Source organism: Phyllostomus discolor, chromosome 7 (genome assembly GCF_004126475.2).
Source record: "Phyllostomus discolor isolate MPI-MPIP mPhyDis1 chromosome 7, mPhyDis1.pri.v3, whole genome shotgun sequence".
Classification (NCBI taxonomy): Eukaryota; Metazoa; Chordata; class Mammalia; order Chiroptera; family Phyllostomidae; genus Phyllostomus; species Phyllostomus discolor.
The window spans coordinates 116,783,672-116,811,432 of record NC_040909.2 but is presented as its reverse complement, the minus strand read 5'-3'; the positions used below and the strand labels follow the sequence as shown (position 1 = coordinate 116,811,432).

At 33.6% G+C, this 27,761-nt stretch overlaps 1 protein-coding gene across 11 annotated transcripts in view; it reads right to left on the bottom strand.

Annotated features, from left to right (window-relative positions):
• The window catches only part of OXR1 (oxidation resistance 1), a 376,616-nt gene that overhangs the window by 35,572 nt on the left and 313,283 nt on the right, over positions 1–27,761 (bottom strand). For 9 of the 11 annotated variants that reach the window (XM_028534085.2, XM_028534087.2, XM_036031343.1 and 6 more), the window contains 7 exons: positions 26,702–26,784; positions 20,966–21,073; positions 19,935–20,048; positions 13,935–14,087; positions 9,222–9,406; positions 4,699–5,456; positions 1,492–1,660 (listed from right to left, as the gene is read on the bottom strand). In XM_028534085.2, coding sequence (XP_028389886.1) covers positions 1,492–1,660; positions 4,699–5,456; positions 9,222–9,406; positions 13,935–14,087; positions 19,935–20,048; positions 20,966–21,073; positions 26,702–26,784 — 1,570 coding nt within the window. The remainder of the gene's footprint in view (positions 1–1,491; positions 1,661–4,698; positions 5,457–9,221; positions 9,407–13,934; positions 14,088–19,934; positions 20,049–20,965; positions 21,074–26,701; positions 26,785–27,761) is intronic. The other 2 variants (XM_036031345.1, XM_036031346.1) reach the window with 1 other exon arrangement.

Sequence of the window (27,761 nt, the reverse complement as noted above, 5' to 3'; positions counted from 1 at the left end):
ATTTATACATAAATTAACTGGGGGAAGGGGCCATCTATTTTATTAAGACACTTCCTGTATTATTTTACTTTTTATGTGTAATACTTATGAAAATTTATAATTTATGTTGCTATAATTGTGTTATTAACAATTGTAATAAAATAAATTTTTCTTCTAGATTTAGTTAACATTTGGAATAATGTAGTTTTTTATAGACAATTTTGGATTTCTGCACGTCCTGTAAGTAGAGGTACTGAGTACCTTTGTTCAGCCCTATCTTTTCACTATGTTGGCACTGTAAACATAGTGCAGCAGTCTTAGCAGTCATAGAAACAGTACCTTGCTCGGGAGCAAAGGGGAACCATGCATACTGCACATTATAAAGGCTTAGGTTCCCTAAACTTATGGTTCCTCTTCTGTAACATAAGCCATGGCATAATGCACCTGTTACCTGGCTTTCTTCACATCACACTGTGGGAAGTGGGGCTCAAAGAACTCATGCAAATGTTGGTACTCTGCTGCTATTGTTGGGACTCGAGTTTTCTCCCAGCATGCATTAAACTGAGACAGACCAACTTGTTAAGATGTCATGTAGGGTAAACCTTAGACCCATTACTACTTCAACAACAGTCACAGAAAATTTTAAAATAATGCAATTTCAATATGTACACACACAAACACATAAATGTATAAGTGTATGTGACTGGTTGCAAAGAAATATAATAGGGAATAAATATATAGTAACATAAGATTCTATGAGGAGGCATATGGAAATACAAGATCAAAGAGAAAAAGTAATGATGCAAAGTAATGATTCAATGAGTTTAAAGAGAAAAAGTAATTCTGTTAAAGAGGAGTACATTCAAGTATTTTTTAATGGATAATGGTAGAGGGCAAACTGTTATGTTTAGAGTCTACTATATATACAAGGTCCAGCAGAAATAATGCCTGCTTGAGAGTGGTTGGTAGGGTAACAATATGGGTGTAATGATTTATAGTTTTAATTTGAACATTCCACCTAAAATGTCATATGGTGGGCTTGAGTGTGATGTTGTCATGTTACAGAATTATATGCTTATGAATTTGCAAGAAAAAGGGGCATTATTTGTGCCAGAACCCATACTTTAAAAATCAGTGTAATAGTGCTATGTATATAGCAGGTATCCACTAAGTATTGGAGGAGACTTTAAACCAGGGATCATTCATCATCACCTGCCACGAGGTAGGGGCCATTCCAGCTAGTATTTTGATGAACCTTCTTGCTCTAAGACATTGTGTTTCTTTACTACTAAAACTAGGTGTATGTTCATATTTTTTACATGAAGTCACCAAAAAGAATAACATTAAAAATGGGGCGAGTTAAAGAGTATAAAACAGGATTTAAATTATTTTAAACAGATTTCATGTCAGGTTTTAATAATAAACTGTATGTTACAAAACTACATTGTAACTGGTGTTAAGTGATATAGAAAGTAATTTTAATTCAAAGGATCTCAATAATTTTTTTTTTACCTTTCTTGTGGCACAGCAAACCAATATTCATGTTTCTTATCTCTCTGGGCATACTGTTGCATCGTTGCACTTGCGTGGGATACAAATGTTTTCCTCATTGGTTTTCCAACTCTGAGACATAAGAATTTATGTAATTGATGCCTTCTCTTTTCTTTTAAAAGTGCCGAACCTAGAATTGAGACCCACACGGTTTATTCAAGTCTTATACACCATGCTTAAATGATTTAAATTAAATAATGCTTATCTTCAAACTTCTGACAAATAATTACAGACTAATACTTCAACTTATTGACACTCAGGTGAATTCTCTTGTATTTTTTTCCATCAAAGGTATAGGTACAACAAGACTAATGAACTAACAGCCACATTACAAACTGAAATTATGTCTAAAGATCAGGAAAAAATGTCAAAGCTTCAGGAACTCTTGTTACATTTTTGTTTGTAACAACCATACTAAAATAATTACACATACAAATATAGTCTTCTGTACATCGTCTATCAGCTTTCTAGAATAGTAGCCAAATAAGTCTGTAGAATTTTTTAAGGTTTACTTTAATATAGCTGTTACAGACAAAAATTTAATTAAAAAGATTCTAAAGCCTTAACATACATATTAAGGTGTGATTAATCAATGATATGCTAGCCCCAGCCATCTGTTTAAACAGTTGATTGAGCCTGAGTTATCATTGACTCTCCCAACCACAGATTCGGACATAAGGCATCAAGGGTGTGACAACAGAGTTGAATTTAGGAATCTGGACATTAATTAGTTTACGAAGGCATCGTAGTGTAGAGGAAATACATAGTTATAGTCAGGAAATCTGGGTATTAGTCATGGCTTTCTTCTGTGTAACACTGTGGAAGGCAAATAATCTGAGCCTAAGTATTTGCATATGGTTAAAAAATAAACCTTTACCATTCCTGCCCAGCCCCCAGATATATTCCAGTTTTATATTTATTGAACAGTTTTATTACAGAAGTCATTAAAGATCATGAATATTTCCCCATTATAGAATCTCAAATTACTTAAAGTTAGATAATTAATTACCACACACCCCTACCACACAAAAAACGGGAAGACACCAAACAGCAACGATGGGGGGTGTCTGTCCGAACACACCTACCAGCTGTTCTCCTTGCAGCAGCTTGTCATCACAGATCCCCTCCCCACCAAACCCACTGCAGTGAGACAGCTCTCCCACAGTACGGTTCACAGAACCCCTCGTTCCGCCTTTCTCAAAGATGCTAAATATAAGGCAACCACCAGACACAGAGATATCAATAAAGATGTCCCTGCCAACGTTCTTTACAGCACCAAAGATGGGAAATATTTTAACAATAGGAACTGTTAATAACAACTGAATGTCTTAACAATATGGAAATGGGAAACATTCATGACATAAAATGTTAAGTGAAAAAAGCGGAAATCATACAGCATAATTATGATTTTATATAAAAAATATATATACATACATATAAATATCAAAGTTATATATATATGAATATATATACATAACACAGCAAAGATCAAAGATAAATGTACCAAATATTAATAATGATCATCTCTAGGTGATGAGTTCCAGGTAATTTTTATGAATTTTGTAAAAATTCCCTATATTTTATTTTTAAAAAATCATCTTTAATGGACATTAACTCTGAATAAAGAAAAATATTACAAAGGAAGAAATATTCAATTTTTTATAGAGTTTGCTTTGAGTAAATGATTTTTCTTTAGCATCTACTGAATGTAATCCTTAGGTCTTCAGAATATCTAAGATGACAGAAACAAAATTCAGTATTTTAAAAACTAAACCAACTTGATGTGCATTGCTGATAGAAATGTAAAATGGTGCTGGCACTGTGGAAAACAGTTGGGCAGTTACTCAAAAAAATTAAATGCAGAATAACCATGGAACCCAGCAAATCCACTTTTGGGCATATGCCCCCAAAAAACTGAAAGGAGGGGCTCGAACAGGTATTTGTACTCCGGTGTTCACAGAAGCACTATTTACAAAAGCCAGAGGTTGAACCAACCCAAATGCCCATTAATGAGTGAATAAAGAAAACGTGATATGCATAATGGAATATTATTCCTTAAAAAGGAAGGAAATTCTAACATATTTTACAACACAGACCAAACCTGAAGGCATTACATATGGGAAATAAGCTACAGACAAAAAGATAGATATTATATGATTCCATTTATATGAGGTACTTAGAATAGAGACAAAAATTCAGAGAGACAAAAGGTAGAATGGTGGTTGTTAGGAACTGGGAAAAGGAGAGAATAATTTTTTAACGGATACAGTTTCAGTTTGGGAAGACAAAAACATTTTGGAAATGGCTGGTGGTGATAGCTGTACAACAAGGTGAATATATTTACTGCCATTGAATTTTACATTTAAAAATGGTTAAAATGGTAATTTTTATTTTATGCATATTTTAATAATAAAAATTTGAATTAAAAAAAAAGAAATGTCATGTATAAACTGGATTGGCCTGGAATCAGTATTCCAACAGACTCTAAGAAATGTTACTTAAGATACAGGAGCTGTACTCCATTAACCCATTAAGCAGAAGCACTATATATCAGACATAAAAGGCTATTTCTGTAATCTCCATAAGTAAACAGTTCTCCAAAACAAAACTGGAAATGAAAGTGGTGTTTTAATTTATCCGTAGTGCTTCTGTTTAAAGGAAAACACTTAATCAGACAATGAAAGAACTTCTGGATACTGGAAGAATTGAAAGAACAGATTTTTATGTCTAATCGTACTTTTTTGAAAAGATGGGATTACAATTTCATCTATTACAAATGGCAATTAGCATATTATATATACAATGAAAAAAAGACATTTTAATGAGGCAACACACCAAAAACAAGTACAAAATAAAAAGGAGAAATTAAAGGTATTACAGAGCTTGTATGCATTTTCAAGAATTAAGTTGTTGAAAAATAATAGAATGTGGTGAGTTGGGAATGTTTAAACATGGTGGAAAAGACACTCATTATATGTATAATCTCCTGTGGGATGAGAAAAGTCAAGAAAGTAGAAACCAAAGGATGACGCTTTGCCCCAGAGAAACAGCAGGCAGGAGCCACTAGATTCTTCTGCAGAGCAGCCTAAGATGGAACAGCTTCTGAGTCAGTGAGGAAGAGGGAGACAGTATGCAACAATGTGAACTTATATACTCTTTACCACTTACCTTCTATATCAACAGCTGCTATTTTATGCTTAATTTCTTTTTGTGACACCTGTTGAATATTTTCCCTTTGCTGTTTAGTTTGTTGCATAGTATGGGTTTTCCAGAGTTTCCGTAGCTCCTCTACCTCTGTCTCTGAGTCCTGATTTTGTTCCTTCCCTTGTTTTCCTTTGACAGTTTGCTTTTGTTTGAATTCTGTTGCTTTCCCACAAGGTATACTTTCTTTTTCATTCTCTTCTACGTGCGGTGAATTCTCATTGAGAAAATCCTGGTCTGCATTGCCTTTTATATTTACGCATTCTTCTTTAGGGCCTGATATTTCTTGAATATTATCTGTAGGCTGATCTCCTTCCTTAGTGGCCATTTCAAAGTTATTTAAATCAGTTTTAAGTGAAAGAGCTCCAGCTTCACTTATAGAATGTCCAGAATCAGATTTTAACTGATCAGGAGTAGTAGCAGACTTGGACATGACTGTTGAACATTGTACGCCACTCTGATTGACAGTCTGCACAGGCTCTGATGATGCACCAGACGATTTACCTTGTCGCAGCTTATCTGAAGAGACAAGCTCCTCCCGTACAGGAGAGAGTTCTGATTCTGTGAACACATCTTCAGAAAGAGACTCCTCGGTGCTCCTAGGAGCAGTGCTGGCACTATCGTTACCCGCCTCACGGATTCTTGAGTCTATTTCATCAGTGTTACTTCTTGTCATTTTCTTTAAATGGCAGAAGTCCCTTCCTGATAACTGATCTGTTATTTCTCTGCCAGTAAATGAAACAGTAAGTTAATAGATTTTTTAAATGGTAGTCTTTCATTTTCCACAAAACTTATCACTAAATTAATATTCCAAAATAGGCTTTTCTAAAAGGATGTAGCATACATCTCTTAATAGCATATCACAAATTTTGATTTATTCATATAGACTAAGTAATAGTTAAGTTTTTACATCAATTGCTTAAGATATGGAAAACATCAACATAAGACTTCTTGAATACACCTGAAGAGAAGATAATGATATAAGTTTTAGGTGAAGCAAAATTCTAAGTTAAAATCTATTCATTGATAGCATATGAAAAATAAGCTTAGGTAAACTTTTGATTAAAATTTATATGTCTTAGTAAAGGAATACATTGATTGATATTACACACACATGTACACACAGTGGTAATTTAAATAGAGATTAAAGTAAAATATAGAGCTCAAATGCAAAGCTGAAAACCAACCTGAGTAGAACTGAGGCAAAAGTACTTACAGGAATTCTTCAGGCTACCAGCAACAATTCTTAGTAAAAACTCTAAGAGAACTTGATCAACTAAAGGGATTAGGTATTAGGCAGCTGAATGGCTTATAACTGCATCTAGATTTCCATGTTTAATGGCATTTGTGTACGTAAGTAATTTCAAAAGTTAAGTCTAAGTTCCAGAAGGAGGTAGTGCAAACATTTATAGCATGAAATACAACTCAGCAATTTAAAATGACAGTTAAAAATAGTTTCTGATAGATGGAAACTGCATGAGTTCTTACTAGAAAAACTATTAATATTTATGCAAGTTTAAAAATAAATACACTGAAAAGTAATTCAACATAAAAATAATTGGTTGTCTCTGGATGGTGAAGCTGAGTTAACTCCTTTCTTCTTAGTCTACCTTTTGGTATTTTTCCAATTTTCTATCATGATTAGGTTGGGAACAATTTATTTTTACAAGAAGTATAAATTAGTTGAAGTCCAGTGCATATTTCTGCGTCTTGTATCTGATTCATCTTAGAAAACACAAGCATTTAACTCGTGCTATCAAATATGTAACAGTGCCATCTACTGGTGATCCACTCATACTGCATGCAGGGAGGGGCATAAGTAGGTTTACAGCTGTGAGTATAGGAAAGTTTATTCTTGTACTATTATTTATTAATTATTGTATTATTTTCCATTAGAACTGTAAACCTACCTTTTCCCTACCCTGTATATAGGTCTTGGAATGTGGAAAAGTTTTTAGAAACTGTACATTTACATTTAATAAGACCCTTAAATAAGAGATAAGTAACAAACCTAATAGGATATATATATCTATGTAAGTGCCATAACCTTTAGTGTTAATATGCCAAAAGACTAAACACTTACTAATGCCAATGATGCTTCTACTGATGTATACAGTTCCAGAAAAAACACCTTTAAAATAACTTCCCAAGCAGTTTAAAAGAAAATCAAATCTTATACCTCATTTTTGCCATGCATGACATTACTGTGAAATTACACTTCACTTATATGATTTGTCACAAATATTGTTTTTAATCAATTCATAAGGAAGAATTGAATGTTATTTCTTTTTCTTTCTCTTTAAATATTTTAAAAATATTTAGATCAAATGCATGGTCTTTCCAGGTAATATTCTGAATGATAAAACAGTGATCTGCAAGAGAAGGAACCCTACAGCATCCCTGTACAATAATTATGGATCACTCAACCTAAGAGAATCCCAAAATATAATGCAAATGGAAAAGCAGGGCAACAGAAAATTAACCTTACCAATGATTGATAATATGCACATACATATATAATCTTGTTTCTTTTAATTTAATCCTTCTATCCTTTACTTTTTTCTCATCCCCCTACCCACTCCAATAATCCTTATTTGCTGAAACTGACTTTGAATGATCTATAAAAATAACTGACATTAGAGGATATCCCAGGAATTATCTGTACCTTTAAAGATGAGTTTATCAAGCCAAAATAGTATCTATTGAGTGAAAGGTATAATGAAGACTTTCTGAATAAGAAATTTTATTCTCCACATGTATCTTAACAACTCATGTAGTCTGCCTCACAAACAAAATAATTTGTTCCTCTCCATTCTAAGTTAGTTCTATCCCACAAGATGAATTTTAAAACAGCCTTCATCATCCCTATGGGCTAATAAAGGAATATGTGAGGTTTGTCCAGAAAGTATCCAGCCATGTACTATGAAAAATAGAGTCATTTATTGAAGAAGATACAAAATACAAGAAACATTGTACATAGGACAATGATGCCTCAAGTTCCCTTCAAAGCTAAGACCTTCTTGAGGAAATCTGGTTCATTGGTAGGGGTTTGAATCACATCATCAGCAACTGCTGCATGATGTTCCTTCTGCTCAGGTAGCAGAAGCTGCAGAACAAATTTTGCCACAATACATTTCATGCCAAGATCCTGTGTCAAAATCTCAGACACAGGAGTTTTTGGAATCCCCAGATCAGCTTCTAGTTCTCACACTGTCAGTGGCTGATCTTTGTTAACTGCAGCCCATACACGTTCAACATTCTCAGGTGTTCTGCTTGTTGCAGGCCTTCCAGAACAGGGATCACTTTCAACAGATTCTCAACCATCTTTGAAGTGTTTGTGCCACAGTTTTATTTGCGTTGTACTCATTGCATCATCCCTGAATACCTTCTGAATCATCCTGAATAGTTTCCATGGAGGAATGTTCAAGCTTAATGCAAAATTTGATGCAGATTTGTTGCTCTACTTGCTCAGTCATTTTGAATATGACAGCCACACAGTGCTCATGCTCACTCAACAGCATCTACCACCCCCACTGACTAGTACAGTGAAGTGTGAACATGCACATTCCAGTCCACTCTCCTTGGCTGCCAGGTTACATCAATATCACACAAACTGTTCTTGTTATATTAACAATAAGTGGACTTTTTCAGGACAGACCTCGTGTATTTCAGAACCAGTTAAAGTGAAGCCAGTTTTTAAACTGTTGATGGTCATGTATGGAGAAATGTGGGAGTTCTTGTCCCTTACATATCAATTTCCTTCCTTTCTACTTCTTTCTTTCTTTCTTTGTATACCTATCTTATAAGCTTCTCCTTTTATTTCTTATTTCTCCCTTTTCTCTCTAGTCAGTCCTTTGGCAGAGCACATTACATGCAAAGGCTATGCTGACTTGTTGCCTTACACGTATGTTACCTGAATCACAATCAGATAACCACATATCCCCTGACCAGTATATTCCAAGGTTAACTCTTCATAATTGTGCAATTTTGGGAACTTCTCCCCCATATTTTACAGTTTTCTGAGAAAGAAGGATGCAAGCATATAAAGCAATAAATCAAAAATGGAAAGCCGCTCTGGCCATGGCAGTGTCAGATTTTTGTTCACGTGGCCTCCCCAAGTCCCACCCCAGGCTCTTGTAAGAAAAATTAACAGCTACCCATGATTACTTATATTACCTTAAATTACTCATATAAATAATTTAGAATTCTGAATGCTATGTCTGAATTTAAAAAAGCTAGTAAACACTGTATTAAACTAGTACTACAGGTTACTTTTAAATACCCAGTTCTCTGACCAAATATACAAATATAAACCTAAAACAACTCCTATTCTAAGTGCATTGAGAATAATCTTTTCAACACTACATATATTTTTGTTTCATTATTAATAAAATGAAAAGCAGCTATAATAAAAATACTTAAGAGTATTAGACTAGGGTCAACTATCTAAATGCAATAAAACTGCAAAGGAGTATAAAAAACACTCTTACATGGGTAAGGATTCCTTTATTTTGCTATCCAAAATTTCTTTGTACATTGCAGCTGACATCACCTCTTCCATTGGACACATGATCCCATACTCCTCACAGCCATTCTCTTGAACCAAAGGGTCAGTTTTATGTGGATCAAACATTATATTATTTGGTGTAACTAGCAGCACACCACTGACTGTGCCCTAAGATAAAAAGAAAATAATGTTTAGTCTTCAAAGTTTAAATTTTCAAAAAGTATTCTAGCTATTTTTACTAATTTTCTTCTGATGCTAGGCCATCTGCTATATAAAAGCAGTACATTCAAGCATTAAGGCATTCTCATAGAAACATTAATAAAATACCAATTTTCCCAGGAAGTTCTCCTCATTAGTGGAGGCAAAATAAAAATAAAAATTATATTCACTCTTAATCAAAGTCAGGTCTAAAATCTGCAACCTTAGTAAAATACTGAGTTATATCAGCAAGACAACTGCAGTGATGTAAGAAGGGACTGTAAACTCCTCTAAGGCATGAGCCATGTTTTACATTAATTTTCGTACTGCTTCCCGTGTTGTTCCCTCACTGGAGGTACCAAATATAGTTTTATGTACACAATGCAGGTTAAGAAATAACATTGACAATTTAATCCACTATAAAAGGAAAATAGTATAATCTCTTTTAAAACATCTTTTTAGAAAATCTGTTTCACTTGACATGACTACTACCTAGGAATGTGACCTTGAGTGGCAAGCAAAGCTGCAGAGCCTCAGTTTTTTAATCTATAACAGTAGTGTCAAACTCGTTTTCACGGGGGGGCCACATCAGCCTCACGGTTGCCTTCAAAGGGCCGAATATAATTTCAGCTCCTTAACAGTTAAGGAGTAGTTACATTTATTACAGTCTTAAAATTATTTTGACCCTTTGAAGGTAACTGTGAGACTGATGTGGCCCCCTGTGAAAATGAGTTTGAAACTCCTAATCTATAAAATTAGGTAGATTAGATGACTTCCAAGGTATACTGTAATCATTTAAATTTAATCATGACAGATATAAATTTTGAAGTATATTCACACAAACAGTGAATATTCACTATTCACATAAAGAGTCCAACCCTCTCATTTTACAAGCAGCAAACTGAAGTCTGTAAGAAGCCAATCCCACTAATATTAGCTAATTTACTGAATGCTTTGTATGTATCATGCTTTATATACATTATTGTTCATTTGACCATCAAAATCAACTCTGAGATGAGTACACATATTAGAAAATTAAGGTTGAAAGAGACTGGGAAACTTGACCAAGGGCAGTAAGTAACACAGCTAGCTAGTAAGTGGTAGAACAAGATTCAAAATGCAGGCAGTGTGTGCTTTTACCACAATACCTCCACATTAGAGTAACAAACTACATAATCACTTCAACTCAAGGGCCAAATACATGATGCCTTAGTTCATTTTTTTAAACTCCCATTTCACTATATTCTGAAAGTATAAAAATGAAGAAGCAGACAGAATTCTAAAAATACAAATTGTTACTTCAGAGTTATCTTGTGTTTTTTTTTCTAAAGCTATTAAGAAAAAATTAAATCCTTTTTTATTTGGTATCACACCCCCCTTCCAACTCCATACTCAGCTCTGTGAATTTACTTGGTTTAAGAACATAAAACTATTTTTTAAAATAATCGAGTAGAACAAATATGACTAAAAATGGTGACCTAAGCCCAAGTGGAAAAAAGCTATTACAAATGTTCAAAATAATAAAGCATGCTTATCATTTATAGTAACTGTCTGCAATATTGGAGAGAAAAATATATGCATTTTGGTGGGAGAATGTGAGTCAATCTGAAACTATGAGTAGCATCTCTTTTTGTTCAGGCCATGGGCCACCTAAATAAGTAACTTCATATAAACCATCACTTAATCATCTTTTGGGTAATATTTTAAATAGATTAACATATATCAGTTTGTATTCCCGGATCGCATGCTAACTCAGGGCAATGAGAGACGGTAAAGTATGCTGTAGGAACATTTACATCGCCTGGGTATAATCCAAGGAATAGATAGTCAAGAGTAGAATATATATAATGTAAGAATACCTTGATATATATTCCATATAGTCAAGAATTTAGAAGAAAGATTATGCAAGTAAGTAGGGTCCATGAAAATATAAGAGGTCCACTCTGAACTTTGATGGAAAATACACTAGATAGAACAGCAGGTCAGACATGGGAGAAAAATATTATTGAACATAAAGACACAGCAGTTGAAATTGCCTAAAACAAACAAAGAGAGCAGAGTGCCAGGGATCTATGAGAAATATCCTTGAGAAACCTCAACATGCATGATCTGAGTTCCCAAAAGAGGGGAGAATGGGAGAGAAAAAATATTTGAATATGGCCAAAAAGTTCACTAATTTGAGGAAAACTATAAACTCATGGATCCAAGAAGCTACATGAACCTCAAGTAAAACAAACAAACAAAAAAACACCAAGGCACATTATAATCAAATTGCTCAAAATGAGTGATAAACAGACCATCTTAAATACAACTGAAAGAAAATATTATATTTTGTACAGATCACCAAATACTAAAACAACAGAAGACTTCTCTTCAGAAACAATGCAAGCTAGAGAATGGTGGATTTCTGAAAGAAACATCTTTAAAATTCTGAGAAAAAAGAAAACCCTGTCAACCTAAAATTCTATGCCCAATGAAAAGATCTTTCAAATAAAAAGAAATGCCCAAAGATGTAGGATAGCAAATAAACTTATAAGAATATGCTCAATATTGTAAGTCATTAGGGAAATGTGAATTAAAACAATGATTTACCGCTGAAGACCAGTGAGCATGGCTCAGATCTGAAATACTGACAACAGTGAATGCCAGTGAAGACGTGAAGCAACAGCAACTCTTACTGATTGCTTGTAGGAATACAAAATGATACAAGCACATGGGAAGACATCTTGGGAGTTTCTTGCAAAGCTAAATATAATCTTACCATATGACCTAGATCTATTGATAGCAATAACACTCCTTTCTACCCAAATAAGGTAAAAACTTATGTCTACAAAAAAACCTGCATATGAATGTTTATAGTGGCTATATTCATAAGTGCCCAAATTTTGAAGCAAACAAGATGTCCTTCAGTTGGTGAATGCATAACACCCACACAATGAATTATTATTCAGCAATTAAAAGAAAAGACCTGTCAATTAATAAAAAAATGTGGAGGACTTAAATGCATACTGCTAAGTGAAAGAAGATAATCTGAAATCCTACAATCATACTGTGTGACCCTCAACTACAGGACACTATTGAAATGGCAAAACTATTCAGTAAGAAGATTTTAGTTTCCCGGAGTTGAGCAGGAGAAATGACTAGCCAGATTGCAGAAGATTTTTAGGGCAATGAAACTATTCTCTATGATACTGTAATGGTGGGTAGATGTCATTATTTGTCAAAACCCACAGAATGTAAAACACAAAGAGTGAATTCTAATGTAAGGTATGGAAATCCATTTTAAATATAAAGACAGAGGCCAAAAGTAAAACAACAAAAAAGATAAACCATGCTAACACTAATCAAAAGGGATCTGAAGTGACTGTATCACAAAGTAAATTACATAGCAAGAATATAACCAAGAATAATGAAACCAATCAATTCATGAGGACAATAAACATTTTTATGCCTAGTGGCAAAACTTCAAAACACACAAAACAAAAACAAAAATGAAAGGAGAGATAGACAACTACAGTGAAATTATTTCAATATCCTCCTGTCAATAACTGATAGAACAAATAAACAGAAAATCAGTAGGAATACAGAACAACACCATCACTCAACTTGAATTAACGGACATTTATAGAATAGTCCTCCCAATAATAGCAGAATACACATCACTTTCAAGTACACATGTAATATTTATCGAGATACATCACATTCTGGACCATAAAATAAGTCTTATATTAAGTCTTCAAAAGTAGCATGGTCTTTAATCATATGGAATAACATCAGAACTCAATAAAAAAGAAGATATTTTTAAAAATCTCCAAACGTTTAGAAACCAAACACTCTAAAAATGCCATGGGCCAAAGAAGAAATTCTTTGCAGTACCTGAAGTTTATTTTCTATCTCTGTGTTACTTTACTATATTCCCTCTGCAGACTTGATATCCTTTGTTCAGTAAAGCAGAAAGATGTAGTATATAAAACACAGATTCAAACTCGGTTGGAATTGTGGCCATGAAAGAGACTTGGACATATTAACCTTTTCTGATATTTATTTTTTCCTATGCAGAAGGAATAGGACCACCTTTTGAACAGGATTATTTTGAGTTGATAAATTATTAAAACACTAAAAAGCAGTTTCTGGCATCGACAGTCAATAAATGGTAGTTATCTTTCTATTCGTGTGTTACGCTAACTTTGCAAGGGTTAACACTTCAGAGTGCCCAAGAGTAGTCACTTTATATAAGCTTTTTGAGATATTCTACCAACAGCAAGTGAACTGTACCTTACTGCTGTAAATTTATTTATATCCCATTGCCTTTAACAACTGCTACAGACCACCAGATTGTTAGTTGCAAGCAAAGTCCACACTAACTCAAACCAGTAGTTCTGCTAATACTTTTTAAAAATATTTAAGAATTTGCTGATGTGGGTGACTTGCCAAACTGTCATATTTTAGTAATAAATAAAGCATAGTTAAAAGTAGTTTCTAAGGTGCTATTTGTTACCTTGCCTCTGGTAATATATTTGCAATTAATTTTTAGAAACTTCTCAGTAAATGCTTCTTCCTCCTCAGAAGTTGAAGACACAACTCGTGCAGATCGAATACCAGTAGAAATAGAGGAGGGAGTTGTTTCTTTCAGGTGGACTACATCTGGATTCTTTAGAAAAAAAGAAAGAAAGGAATGAAAGTACTCCAGGGAACTAGATAAAAATAAGTACATTATTAAAGTCCAATGAACAGCTTTCCTCATTAAGTGTTCTTCCTTCTCACCACGTTCTGGAGGTCAGCCCAAAATACTCGTATTTTGGGAAAAATGGCACTGTTCTCACATTCAGTAAAGATCTCTAACACAGCTTATACTTACAACACACATTTTCAATGGTCCTTTAATGGGGGATATACATATGAGTCATTTGGAGAATGTCCAAAACTACACTTCTTGTATCCCTAGCCCCACACATATAAATACCTAATACAAAGACACTAGGACACAGTCTCTCCCCACCCTCCTCTTTCTTTCAGTTGCTCCCAAATTAAACCACTGATACTGATAAGACCATTTACTGTATCCTTCAGGTGCTGGGAGCAAAGAAAAAGTAGAGTGCTTGTCTGTGATACCTAGGAATTTAGCAGAACCCATTCACTGAACGAGCATTTTAAAAAATATAATATATACATAGAGAGAGAAATAAGAAGAAAGCAGAATGTAGGGAGGGGGAGAGAGAGCAGGGAGAATGGTGTGTTAGTGACTAGTTTAAGGATGGCATATGTGAGAACAATTCTTAAAGCATATGCAATATTTAGCCTCTTAAAACTGTTCTGATATTTCTAACTAAATATTTAAATTCTTTCTGTCCTGATATTTCTAACTAAATATTTAACTTCTTGCAAGTCTGCTATTGCTTGTAATTAATGTCTATTTTCAGGTATGTAACTTTAAGATATCAATGAATCATATGATTATGATTAAAATAGAAGGGGGCTTATTTTACTAGATTTCACAAATATCCTCAAGCTTCCCCAAACCTCTGTAAAAAATTAACCTCCCTCTTCCATACATCTTTTCATTCATAGTGAAGACAATACTCCCTGAATGTCTTTAAAATTATTGTATTTGAGAAGTTAGAAAATATTCTAATATCCCATTTTTCTTAGAAATAAGGGAGCTTAAATTATATAATATAAGCTAAGTTCTAAGTTCTATAAAATAAATTCTATAATTGTTCATTTTTTACAGGCAATGTTGTGGGTTGATTGTGTCATCCAAGAAGATATACCGAAGTCCTAATCCCCAGTACCTCAGAATGTGACCTTACTTGTAAACAGCGTTTTTACAGATGAAATGAGATGATGTTGAGGTCACACAGCAGGAGTAGGGTGGACCCTTACTCCAATTATTACTAGTTTCCTCATATGAGAAGGAGACCAGAAGGTGAACACACAGACCCACAGGTGGAAGACAGCCATGTGACCACAAAAGCAGAAGCAGGACTAATCTAAAGCAAGCCAAGGAATGCAAGGGATCACTGGCAAACACCTGATTCTGGAAGAGTCAAGGGAGGATATTCCCCCATGAGGACTGTGACATTGCCAACAGTTTGATTCCAGACACCTAGCCTCAAGAACTGTGAGACCAATGTCTGGGTTAAGCACACCCATTTTGTGACCCTTTGTTATGGCAGCCCCAGGAAACCAACACAGGCAACTAATAATTTTTTAAGTTACGTGAACAAAAGAACAGCATACTAAAAACTCCAGAAAATCTTAAATATTGACAGTAGAGGAGGAAAAGAAAAAGCAATGCTTTTGTTCACCTTTTAATCAGTTTAAACAATATTTCTGAATTATCTGCTATATTTTTATTTTTTGTTTTGGTTAAGCAAAAACTTCCTACATTTTAGACAGGTGTTTATTATAAACTTTCTAGTGTCTATAAGTGCATAGCAAGCATTTTTATTCATAAATATATAACATAACTGTAGAAAAAGAAACTTTCTGTATACCTAAGCTCTATAGCTTATGTATTATGTAGGACCTTCTAGGCTTCCATAGGAACTCTCAGTACTATTTTTTTCAAAATTACATTTCCTTACCAACCTGTATCTAGTCCAATGTTATAAGTACTCTAATTTCCTTATAATCTCTTATATTTTTTTATTTAATCTTTATTGTGTTTTTTCCTTTACCCTTCAGGCCCCTTATACGCCTCTTCCCACAGCAATCACCACATTAGAGTGTACTAAAGGGTATTCTATATTAAAGAGAAAACAACTCTCTGTATAGCCCATCCTTCAGTGAAGCACACTGATGTAAGTCTAAATAAAAACTATTTAAATTATTTTATTTTGCACATTACTTATTTTAAACATTTTTCCTCTGAATTCCTTCCTAAATATATCACACAGGTAGTTTTAGGCTAAAATAAACAAAAAAGGTTATACATTTATAAAAGGATGTTAGATTTAAAGATGCTCATATAAAGATGATAGTGCAAACTGTCAGCTATTTCTCTACTCATTTATAATGATTAAATATTACTCATATTATTGGGTCCAATTATTTATTGAGCAATAGTAGTTTCTGAGGTATCAATTTTCAGTTATAAAGTGGTAATTAAGAACATGGGCTCTGGATCCAGACTACCTGGGTTGGAATCTTAACTCAGCCACTAGTTAACTGAGGAACTTAGATATGTGTTATTACTTACTGTCTCTCTCAGTTTTCCTCATGTGTAAAATAAACACTGTACTGATCATACATGGAAAGAAACAGGTGGCACATCAAACTGAGTTAAGTTTGATAATGCAACTATTTACGAAGGTACGCAGTGTAAAATGAAAATCCAGGTGAACAACAACAGAGGCTTCATTATCACCTGTAGGCCTAAAGAGGTAAGGGGAGAAATTCATGCCTAAACCTAGAGGCAGAGAGGACTCAGTAGAAAGGGTTGTTTATCCGACAGGAGATGAGATATTGAGGAATACAGCCACTCTGAGGTGACCTTGTAGGCAGGGAGTGAGCAGAACAAACATGCCCCACCTCCTTTTCCTCTTATCTTCTGTCAGGGCTCTCAAAACACCCAAACCACCAGAAGCAAAAGGTCAAGGGAGTCCAAGATATAGTCTACAGTCCAAGGTAGTGCAGAAAAACATGTAGAACGGGTCTACAGTGAAAAACAAAGACAGCCAGGCCAAGTGTTTATCTCATGTAAGTTTGAAATTAGGAATAAATAATACTTTTAAAGTGCTTAAAATTGTACTTGACATACGGAAAAATTTAACTATTATTTATTCTCACTTTGGTTTTATCTTTTGTTTCTTTATCACTATGTAAAGAAAAGGAAAAAAACTGACCAGAGAAATTCTCAAATATGTTATTTTTAAAACAAATTCTTCAAAAAGCCACTGAGATCCAATGCTGTCAAAGCCACAAACATAACATTTTCGCTTCGTAGGTAAGCCGCAGCAAAGCTGAATATTCAGCAAGCCTATCAGTGATTATTAGAAATACAAATTCTAACAATTTTGGAGGAAAACCTAGTAGTGTCAATACTAATAAGCATTATATTAATTAACACACAAATATGAATTATATCTCATAAAACATAAGATCCCTGATCCTAAAGGGCTTATATATAAGATGGGACACATAAATCCAATAATTACAATACTGAAATGTAATCATTGGGTATGTAGAAAGTTATATAGGATTATGTTAGAATCTAGTAATGACTATACTTGTAGGTTTAAAAAGAAAAACACAACTGCCCTGGTGGATGTGGCTCAGTGAACTGAGTGCCAGGAAAGCCATAGGTCACCCATTTAATTCCAGGTCAGTGCACATGCCTGGGTTGCAGGCCAGGTCCCCAGTTGTGGGTGTGCGAGAGGCAATTGATTGATGTTTCTCTCCTCTCTTTCTTCCTCCCTTTTCCTCTCTCTGAAAATAATATAATCTTAAAAAATAAAAAAAAAGACTAAAATTTACACTATTATTGTTCTAAAGAATTATTTCTCACTATTGCCTACAATCAGGTAGCAGGTGATGGCTACCATCAGGTAAAGGGAACTTCAAGGACTCTTACACTTCTTCCCCTTTTCCAGGCACCACCTTGGGGAGAAAGAATTTATTCAGGATTGGTTATATCAGAGGATCCTTTCTGGACCACTTCTGATAGCAGGTTAAAAGGTCATTCATATGGCTTTATCATTCCCTCCCTCCCTTTCACCATCATGTCAAAAGTGAGAAAAAGAGCTTTTACAAGCAGGCAGAGACCTGGCCCTGTTACTCCCTTGAGCTTCAGCCTTCTCTTCTCTTTGATCTTATGCTTTCAATAAATCCAGTTGGTAGGCAAATCTGGGGTAAAGCTGAGGGACAGAAAAGGGTCCCACAGCCTCCTAGTCAGGCAAGATGCTGCAGTCAAGGCTTTTCTCAATTCTGCTTTAGGGTTTAAAACACAAGCTAAATTAACCTAAGGCTACACCACACTCCTCTGTCACTGACCCTTGTAAATACATCTCTTTTTAAGCCCCATGGGAAAATGCCATGCCCATGATGAACAAGGTATTCTTGCATCATTTAGCCCAGCAATACCTATCATTATAATCTGACTTTCATTCTCATCAGTGATGACAGTTAAGTGTGATATGCATATTCTTTTTCATGTGACTACATTCTAACGTATAATGTGGTCATATTTATGCAAATAAGATATCTAGCTAATAAACACTTGAAAAAGACACCACTTCCTCCCTCCGTCTCTCTCTCTCATACACACACACATATCTCTGGGCAAGAAGAAAATAGTTCTCAATAATATTATGTGCTTTAATCCATGAAAAAAGTGAAACTAATTTAATACTAGAGCTTAGAAATGAGTAACACCTAATAATCCATGGGCAAATTAAAATTGATAATCTATGTTTTATTACTAGTAAGCCATTTAGTATCCTAAACTTTCAGTGCAAATTGGGGCAACAAGAAAAAGGATATCTCCTTAAGTCAACAGAGCAACACAGAGAATCTCTCACAGGAGCCTAGCCGTTTCATGGAGGCAGAGACTTTTGCATATAAACACAATCCTTACGTCATTATGAAAATGGAAAATGAGTAGTATTAATTTACATAGCAAAGGTGCAACAATATATTCCTTTTGGAGAGATTTTATTCAAAATTATTAAATAGCCCTGGCTGGCGTAGCTCAGTGGATTGAGCATGGGCTGTGAACCAAAGTGTCGCAGGTTTGATTCCCAGTCAGGGCACATGCCTAGGTTGCAGGCCATGGCCCCCAGCAACCACACATTGATGTTTCTCTCTTTTTCTCTCTCTTTCTCTCTCTCTTTCTCTTTCTCTCTCTCTCTCTCTCTCTCTCTCTCCCCCCCCCCCTCTCCCTCTCTCTCTCTCTCTCTCCCTCCTTCCCTCCCCTCTCTAAAAATAAATAAATAAAACCTAAAAAAAAGGACCTTACAAATGATATGTTAAAAAAATTATTAAATAAAGTTTGGTCCCTTAAAATTCATTTGTAAAGTTACTTATATAAAACATAGGTTCCTTAAAAATGCTAAATTAACCCATTATTAATTACTTTGGATTCATACTTGGAAGAGTGATCAAAATGATAATGAATTATTTTTTAGAAGGTAGTGTGTCAAAAATGAACTCAAGAGTTCTAAGTATTAAATAAATATCCACAGAAACTGAAATAAAAATCAAATTGCACACAAACTCCCTAGCATGATACTCTCATGTTTGTTAGATAAAACTTCTTCCTTAATTAAATTATTACATGGCATTTATAAGACTGAACTGGTAAATACCCATGGACCAGTACCACTAATAGTAAATTAATCCAAGCTGTCTGATTTAATAAAAATGTTTTACAAATTTAAGTAACAACAAAAAGGTAGTATTTTGTTCTAACAATAGTCAAGGTAGGATTAAAAAACATGATATATACATGTACACTAAAATTGCTTCACAGCTATCTTGAGAGAGTAGGGACACTTACTGTGGTCTTATCAAATTCAGCCTCAGAAGATGTTGGTGACAGGGGACTTATGGGGCTTAGGGATGGAGAGCTCTCGACACTGGAGACATACTCAGGATCAGGAACATATAAAACCTGGAAGAAAACAGTCACACAAACAGAATGTTAATAATTGGATGGTGTTTTATTGGCAAGAACCATTAAAACCTTCAGTAATAAACAGAAAAAATAAAAATCTTCAGATTAAAAAATATTTATTACTATAATAATTCTAATAAAATAAGAAAATATATATTTAAATTAATTAGCCAAAACTTGATAATACATACTATCAAGGATAGGATGAGGAAACAATAATTGTTTTATACTATGGGAGTTCCTCTTAAAAGACAGCAAATTTTGCAACAGCTAGCAAAATTTAAAATGCATATATCATTACAGCAATTTTAGATATTTACTATAAAAATATCTGTATATAAAGAAAAAGGAATATGTTCCCTATAGCAATGTTTACAATAGCAAAAGAGCACAATTAACAGCTTCTAATGCCTAATTAAACTAAATATATAAATACAGTGCAATACTCCACACATGAAAAACTCTGAGATCATCCTATGCTTAAATAAAACTTTTTGCAAAGTCAAAATTAAATTAAAAAAAAAGAAAGGCTAGAATATTTCTGGAAGGGGATACAAATTAATAACTGTGATTGCTTCTGAAAAAAGAAACTAGAAGTCTGAGATAGGATAACAATCTTTAAAAATGTTTGAAGTTTTTGTGATATACTACTTTGGATGTTTTAAGAAGCTCTTTAAAACTAAATTTAAAAGACAATTCACAAAAATTTTCAATACATATTAAGAAAATTCATTTGGATATAAACAACAATTTTCTCTTCCAGAGCAAATCTGATTTGTTCAAAGCATGCATAAAATTATTACTCTTAAAAAAATTATTACTCTTAAATTTTCTCTATTATTAGCTATGCAGCAATGAATATTCTCTGTATTGTTACTAAATGCTTCTAAAGACCAATGCATTAAAAAAGATACCTGTCCAGTAACAACTGCTCGGGTGAATAACTTATTTAATTGAACAAGTTCATTTGGTGTTGTATCAAATTTCAGAGATATACTATTCAACGAATCCCTTGATTCAACCTGTTTAAAAAAAACATAAATTATTCTAATTTGTTAAAATAGAAGAAGTCAACTAAGAGATTTACTGATTAATATATTTATGGGCCAATCTTACATTTGATTAACAAGTGGTATTTTTATCTTTGGAGATAGGATAACTTGAGAAATTCTATGTTTTGTTAGCAAATGATTTCCAGTTATTATGATAGAGTATATGCTTTATCATAATAAATCACAATTACATGTGAGCCTCTACTTCAAGCAATATCAAAATACAAAATATAATTTATAAAACACAAACAAGTGATTTTTATTCTACAAAGACTTTAAAACAGTATACTATTTCTTTAAGTAGTTTTTAAAACATATAACTTCTAGAAATATCCTATTTTATTTTAGCAAAGTATGCCCGTTTTACAGACTCATAGATAAAGAACAAACTGACAGCTGTCAGATGGGAGGCCCCATTGCAGGGCTAGGTCGAAAGGTGAAGGGATTAAGAGGGAAAAAAGAAAAGCCTCACAGACACAGACAACTGTATGATGATTACCAAAGGGAAGGGGGTATAGCGGGAGGTAAAAGAGGACACAGGGGGAATAAATGGTGAGGGAAGGAGACTTGACATGGAGTGGTGAACACACAATACAATACACAGATGGTGCATCATAGAATTGTATACCTGAAACCTATATAATTTTATTAACTAGTGTCACCCCAATAAATTCAATTTAAAAAGTATGCCTGTTTTAAACTTAAATTACTATTTCAAGTGATCTTATGTATAGATCCTGCCATTTAAATGTATAAATTACAAAACATATTTGAGCCCTGACCAGTGTGGCTCAGTTGTTGGGTGTCACTCTACAAAGTGAAAAGTTGCCTGTTTGATTCCTTGTCAGGGCACAGGCCCGGTCGCGGTGCACAGGAGAGGCAAACCAATTGATGTTTCTCTCCCTCTCTCTAAAAGTAAATGAAATCTTTTTTTAAAAGAAGAAAATATATTTGAACCAAAGTTGAGCAATCTCTTTCTGAATCATTAGTATATTTTAATGATCATATTATATAAATTTTAAGTCATGGGATTTTGCCAATTAGCCTGAAAGAAAAAGTCATTTTATCAGTCAACATATTCCTTGGGAATCCTCTACACCAGGGGTGTCAAACTCATTTTCACTGGGGGCCACATCAGCCTTGCAGTTGCCTTCAAAGGGCTGAAATAATCTCAGGACTGTATAAATGTAACTACTCCTTAACTTTAAGGAGTTGAAATTACATTTCGCCCTTGAAGGCAACTGCAAGGCTGATGTGACCCCAGGGAAAATGAGTTTGACACCCCTGCTCTACACCTAAAGCATTATCAGAGCTTTATGGAGGACAAATTTAAGTGTAACCAAGTGGCTTTAGTTCACAAGAGATTTACAATCTGATTGGAAAATAAGACAAAAAAGGTCCTATAAATGAAATAATAAGTGTACCAGAAGTTCTGAGTATAAATAGAGCATCATATTTGCTCCATATTGTTCAGGGAAGACTTCACAGAAAAGATTTAAAGCAAGATCTGGAAGAAGGAATAGGAATTTGAGCAGGAGAGAAGAGGAAAAACATTCAAAGTAAAGAGTTCAGAAATGACACATCTGAAGACAGAAAAGGATAAAACATATTTGTGGGATACTGTCTCTTCCTCCTAAACCATCCAGAGTATACTCAGGGATTTAAGATTTTAGGAAGGTAAGTGGCTAGTTAAATCTCAAAGATGATGAGATTAAACTCAAAAAAGATGAGATTAAATAGGCATTTAGAATTGTACTATAGAAGACTTTGAAAGTCAGGAATAGTAGTTATGTATGTGGGTATAAAAAACAATAACTAAATATATTTTAATGGTGTTATAAAACCAAAGTTATGCCAAATATATAAGATAATAATCCAGTTCTGCTTCCTTCCTTTGTGCAAACCTTGTCTGTGCAATGAGTTATGTCTTACTTTATTGAGATAGTATATGTAAAAGCTCTTTGTAAACAAATTTTATTTTGTAGTAACGTCTAAGTTTACTAAGTGCTTTTATTAATTATTACAGATTTTGATCTAACAATGATTCCATTAAATGAGGTGATAAAAATAATAAAAAACCAGGAATAATCATAAAACAAGAAAGTTACATGGCCCAAGTGGCAACTTAGATTAGTGGAAACAGGTCTAGGATTAATGAGACCACAGAATGAATGCTGAAAAACCAACATAATGCCACTATAGTACACCAGGTTTACGGTAATAAAAATGTAAGGAGATTAAGGTATGAGATGTTCACAAAAGACTCAACAGAAGACAATTATTCAGTGAGGTTGTGATGATGGTGACAGCAGGTCAGGGGAGCAAATGTTAATGAGCAACAGATGTTGAAACTTCAAACTCCAAACTGTGTGACTAACAGACTAAAGGGAAATGGAAATTTAAAAAACTGAGAGTTGGGCAAGGATGGAGAAGGAATTAATTAGTAAGTGGTCTGCTATCAATTGTTAAGTATGAAGTGGTAGTAGGGGACACAAGCATCTAGAAAGGTACGAATACAAAAAGTTTGCGTCTCACCCCACACAGTTTATGTAATAAAGTTCTTAAGCTCCCGAGTAACCGAACGTGAATGGAAAAGTGAAAAGAAACAAGAGACCACTCATATTTGGAATCAAGAAGAGTGGAACAGCCAGCAAAGGAGATGAAGATACAGTCAAAATGGCAACAAGGATAACGCAGCAATGAAGCATAATGATAGTGAAATGTGGGACAATTAGTTTCAAGAATAAATAAAGAAAATGAGAAGAGGACATAATTAAAAAAAATAATGGTTGAAAATTTTCCATAATTTATGAATAACATGATTCATTCATTAGACTAAACAAACACAAAAAGCAAAATAAATAAAAATATGTCTGAACCTAGATTTCTTATAGTGGCACTGCAGAACTGTGAAGATGAGGAAACTTCAAAAACAATGAAAAAACAGAGAAAGAAAGACTGCAGAAATGAACAAAAATAAAAAGGCAACAGAGGGACATAAGACAATGGACTACTCACTATATCCAAACTTCTGACAGAAAATAAATGTCAACCTAATAATCTATAGACAGCTCAACTACCAGGAATGATGCTTCAATAGAGACTTTTCAGGTCCTGGTGGAGTGGCCCAGTTGGCTACCGTATCCTCTGAGTAAGTCAAGGTTTAGTGTTCAATCCCTGGTCAGGGCACATACAAGCATCTACCAATGAATGCATAAATTAGTGAAGCAACACTAGTGAAGTGAATGTCTCTGTCTCTCTGTCTGTCTCAGATTACAAGCAAACAACCCCCCCCCCCCAAAAACAAACAAACAAAACCCCTTTTCAAACACTGCCTGATTACCCAATCACAGATCCTTACTGAAACAACTATTTAAGGACCTTGAGAAGAAGGAGCAAAAACCAGAAAGAACAATGAACAGGGAGCAAAAACAACAAAATCCACTGGGTTTGATAATTAGACAATCATTAGTGACCTTGGAAAAGGTTCCTTCAGTAGAAGGTACCGAGATATTAAAATAACTAAGAAGAAAATGATAATGTATACTATTTTCAAGGTCTAATTTTGACTTCTACTGAAACTGATTTTATAATTAAAAACAGTATGTGTTTGTGCATATATGTATATATGTATATATGTGTATGATTTTAACTTTAAAGTTATCTAAAGTATAAAAATATAAAGTAAGTTTATTCTATATTTAGGTAGTCTAGAAACATCTTATAATTAGATCATAAATATTTTAGAATACACACACTTTGAAAATACACTGTGATATTAAGATACATAGTTTTATTTTAAAAGAAATACAAGGTTATATATTTTCTTAAATATAAAAATCATGTTATATTAATATTTTATATAAAAATGTTTATTAAGATTTAAAAAATCATAATAAGAATAGAATATAAGCGTAATATCTTAATTTCAGAATTACATTTGTTTCTTTCAAGGTTTGGCATGGGAAATACAGGGTTAAGAAATGGAAAAAAAAAAAAAAAGGCTAAACAAAGGCCTGCTAGAGGATGTTTCACAACGTCTCTGGTGAATACTTACTTGATTATATCCCAAAAGTCTATTATATCATTAAGACAATAATAATAATTTCAAATTTCAATTAACCTTCCCCCTAAAATAATGGTTTTTAATTTGAATTTTGCTACAGATAACACAAGTTTTACAGAATCACCAAAACAAAGAATGGTAAACTCCTAGATTCAAAACCAACCAAACTTTCACAATTCTGTATAGTCATATGGTTACACGTGGAGATAACACCTTATGCTTCATTCCTATAATCTCAAGCATTAATAACACTCATGAATACATCAAATCACATCACCCAATATTTTACTGTTTGAACTTATTGCATCAATTTCTCAACAATACAGAGAAGGTAGAAGCACACTCAATTTAAGTTTATAATATGCTTTAAGAAGATATTTTTTTAGATAGTAAATGTAATTCTACCCTAAATTATCTGGTTTTTAACCTTTTAAAAATACTTAACATGTCAAATTTTGTGAATTATATAATATATGAAAATAAAGTATAACTCAAGATTTTGATAATTGGTTCAATTTTAAGGATTCATGGAAAACAGTTGAGATTCAAACATTGGAAGGTTTCACTATGACATAAATGCATAGATTGTTTTAAATTGTTATTTTCTTAATACACTATGTTACCATATTGGAAAAACACAAAATTAAGCTCAGTTACAATAAATGCTTTATAACATACTGACATTATCTAAATAAACAAGATTTACATTCAATTAAATAAACAGCACAACAAACACTAAAGTCAATTCTTCACTTTTCCATAGTAACCAGAAATGTGAAAAGCTGCCTGCAGGGAGATCTGAGGGTCATTTCTGAAGACAGAAAGAAGTTCCACTTTCAGAGCTAAAAGAAATTTAGCTATAAATTAGTATAAATAATCTAATGTGAGAGGTTATTCTGGAAGATTAATATCTACTTATCCTTTAAGTATTGTATCTGCCATTTTCATTATCATTAGCACTGCTGAGAATAAAATGAAGATTACATTTCTAAAAAAGTTAACACTTTCTTAAAAGTCTAATCTAATGAAAATTATTGTAGCACAGGAACTTTGACTCCAATAAAGTAACATCAATATTAAATTGATTTCTTGAAATATCTTTGTATCACTTAATTTCTCTTTAAAGAAAAAATCATGAAATACAACAAAAAAATTAAGTGTTATTATTAATAAAACAGTTGTCAAAGTGAGGTACAGATTTCTAAATAATGCAATTAACGACCCTGACTGGGTTGTTCAGTTGGTGGGAGCATCGTCCTGATACACCAAGGTTGCAGGTTTGATCCTCGGTTGCCATACATACTAGAGTCAGCCAACGAATGAATAAATGAGTGGAATAAAAAAATCAATGTTTATCTCTCCCTCCTTCCCCCTTTCCTCTCCTCTTCCTCAAATAAATAAAAAAAATTTCTTTTTAAAAAAAGGCAATTAACAACCCTTGTCTCATTTATAGTATAAAGAAAGAATACTTTAAGTAAGACTTAAAAAGACTGCAAAGATAAATCAGCTTTTTTCAAAAGCAAATAACTTACAGTATACTCAATAGTCCCTTTAGGTTTTTGAAAAGACATTCTTCTCCCATCTTTCTTGTCCAGGGTCTTCTTTTGGCCAGTGTCTAGAAAAAAAAATATGAGGCAAAATTCTTATTATATTTATGCCCCTTTTAGAGTAATATTAAAGATTGCTAAATAAAGCTCTCTGGGCTGATATTTATGAGATTCACTAGTAACACAGCTTGTTTCCTGGGATTCTCTGCTCTAAAATACAATCAACTGTCAAAAAAAGGGAATGTACCTCCTCCCTGCTTGGGCTAAGGACAGACCAGTATGAAATGCTAATAGTTGGAAGTAAATTCAAAACACAAGTAACTGTCAACAGCAAGGAAGTTATAAAAAACTAAATTATGAATCATTTCTTTTAACACATCTAACCTGATTAGTTGAAGATACATATACTTATTAACCAAAACCACGTCAAAAAAAATATAACATTAGTCCTCGCAGGAGAAAATAGTTCTACTTCTACAATCCAATGAATCTAGAAATATTTAATTGTTTTCCCTTTGCTTCCACCTTAAGTAACATTTTGACCACCCTAGAGAGTTTTTATGTACCTAATTAGCTCAGCTGGGCAAATAGTTCTAATGAAGCATTAATAATAAAAATAATACTAATAACCAAGCCTAAATCCCAAAACAGGCAGCTCTGCAATACTTAAAAACAATCCTAATATGTTCCTGATCAGCAAGGCTAACCCAAGTCTCTGTTATTAATCACACAGCATCTTCACATTTTCTTCATAGCAGCCAGCACCATTTAAATTTTTTTAATCTCTTCCACTAAACTGTAACCTATATACACCATGCTTGCTTGGTTCCACAGTGCCCCCTTGGTGTCTAACAAATGGCCTGACACATGGCAAGCATCCAATTTAAATGAACTAATATTCTGAAGCAACAACTTGAATTGTACCTAGAACTACCTTATAACTTGTCATTAATTTTTTCATAAAAAAGTGGAGAAAGAATTATGGCTCATCCACTGAACTCTAGGAGGATATACCAATCTCCATCCATCCCAGGGGATTCCAGTG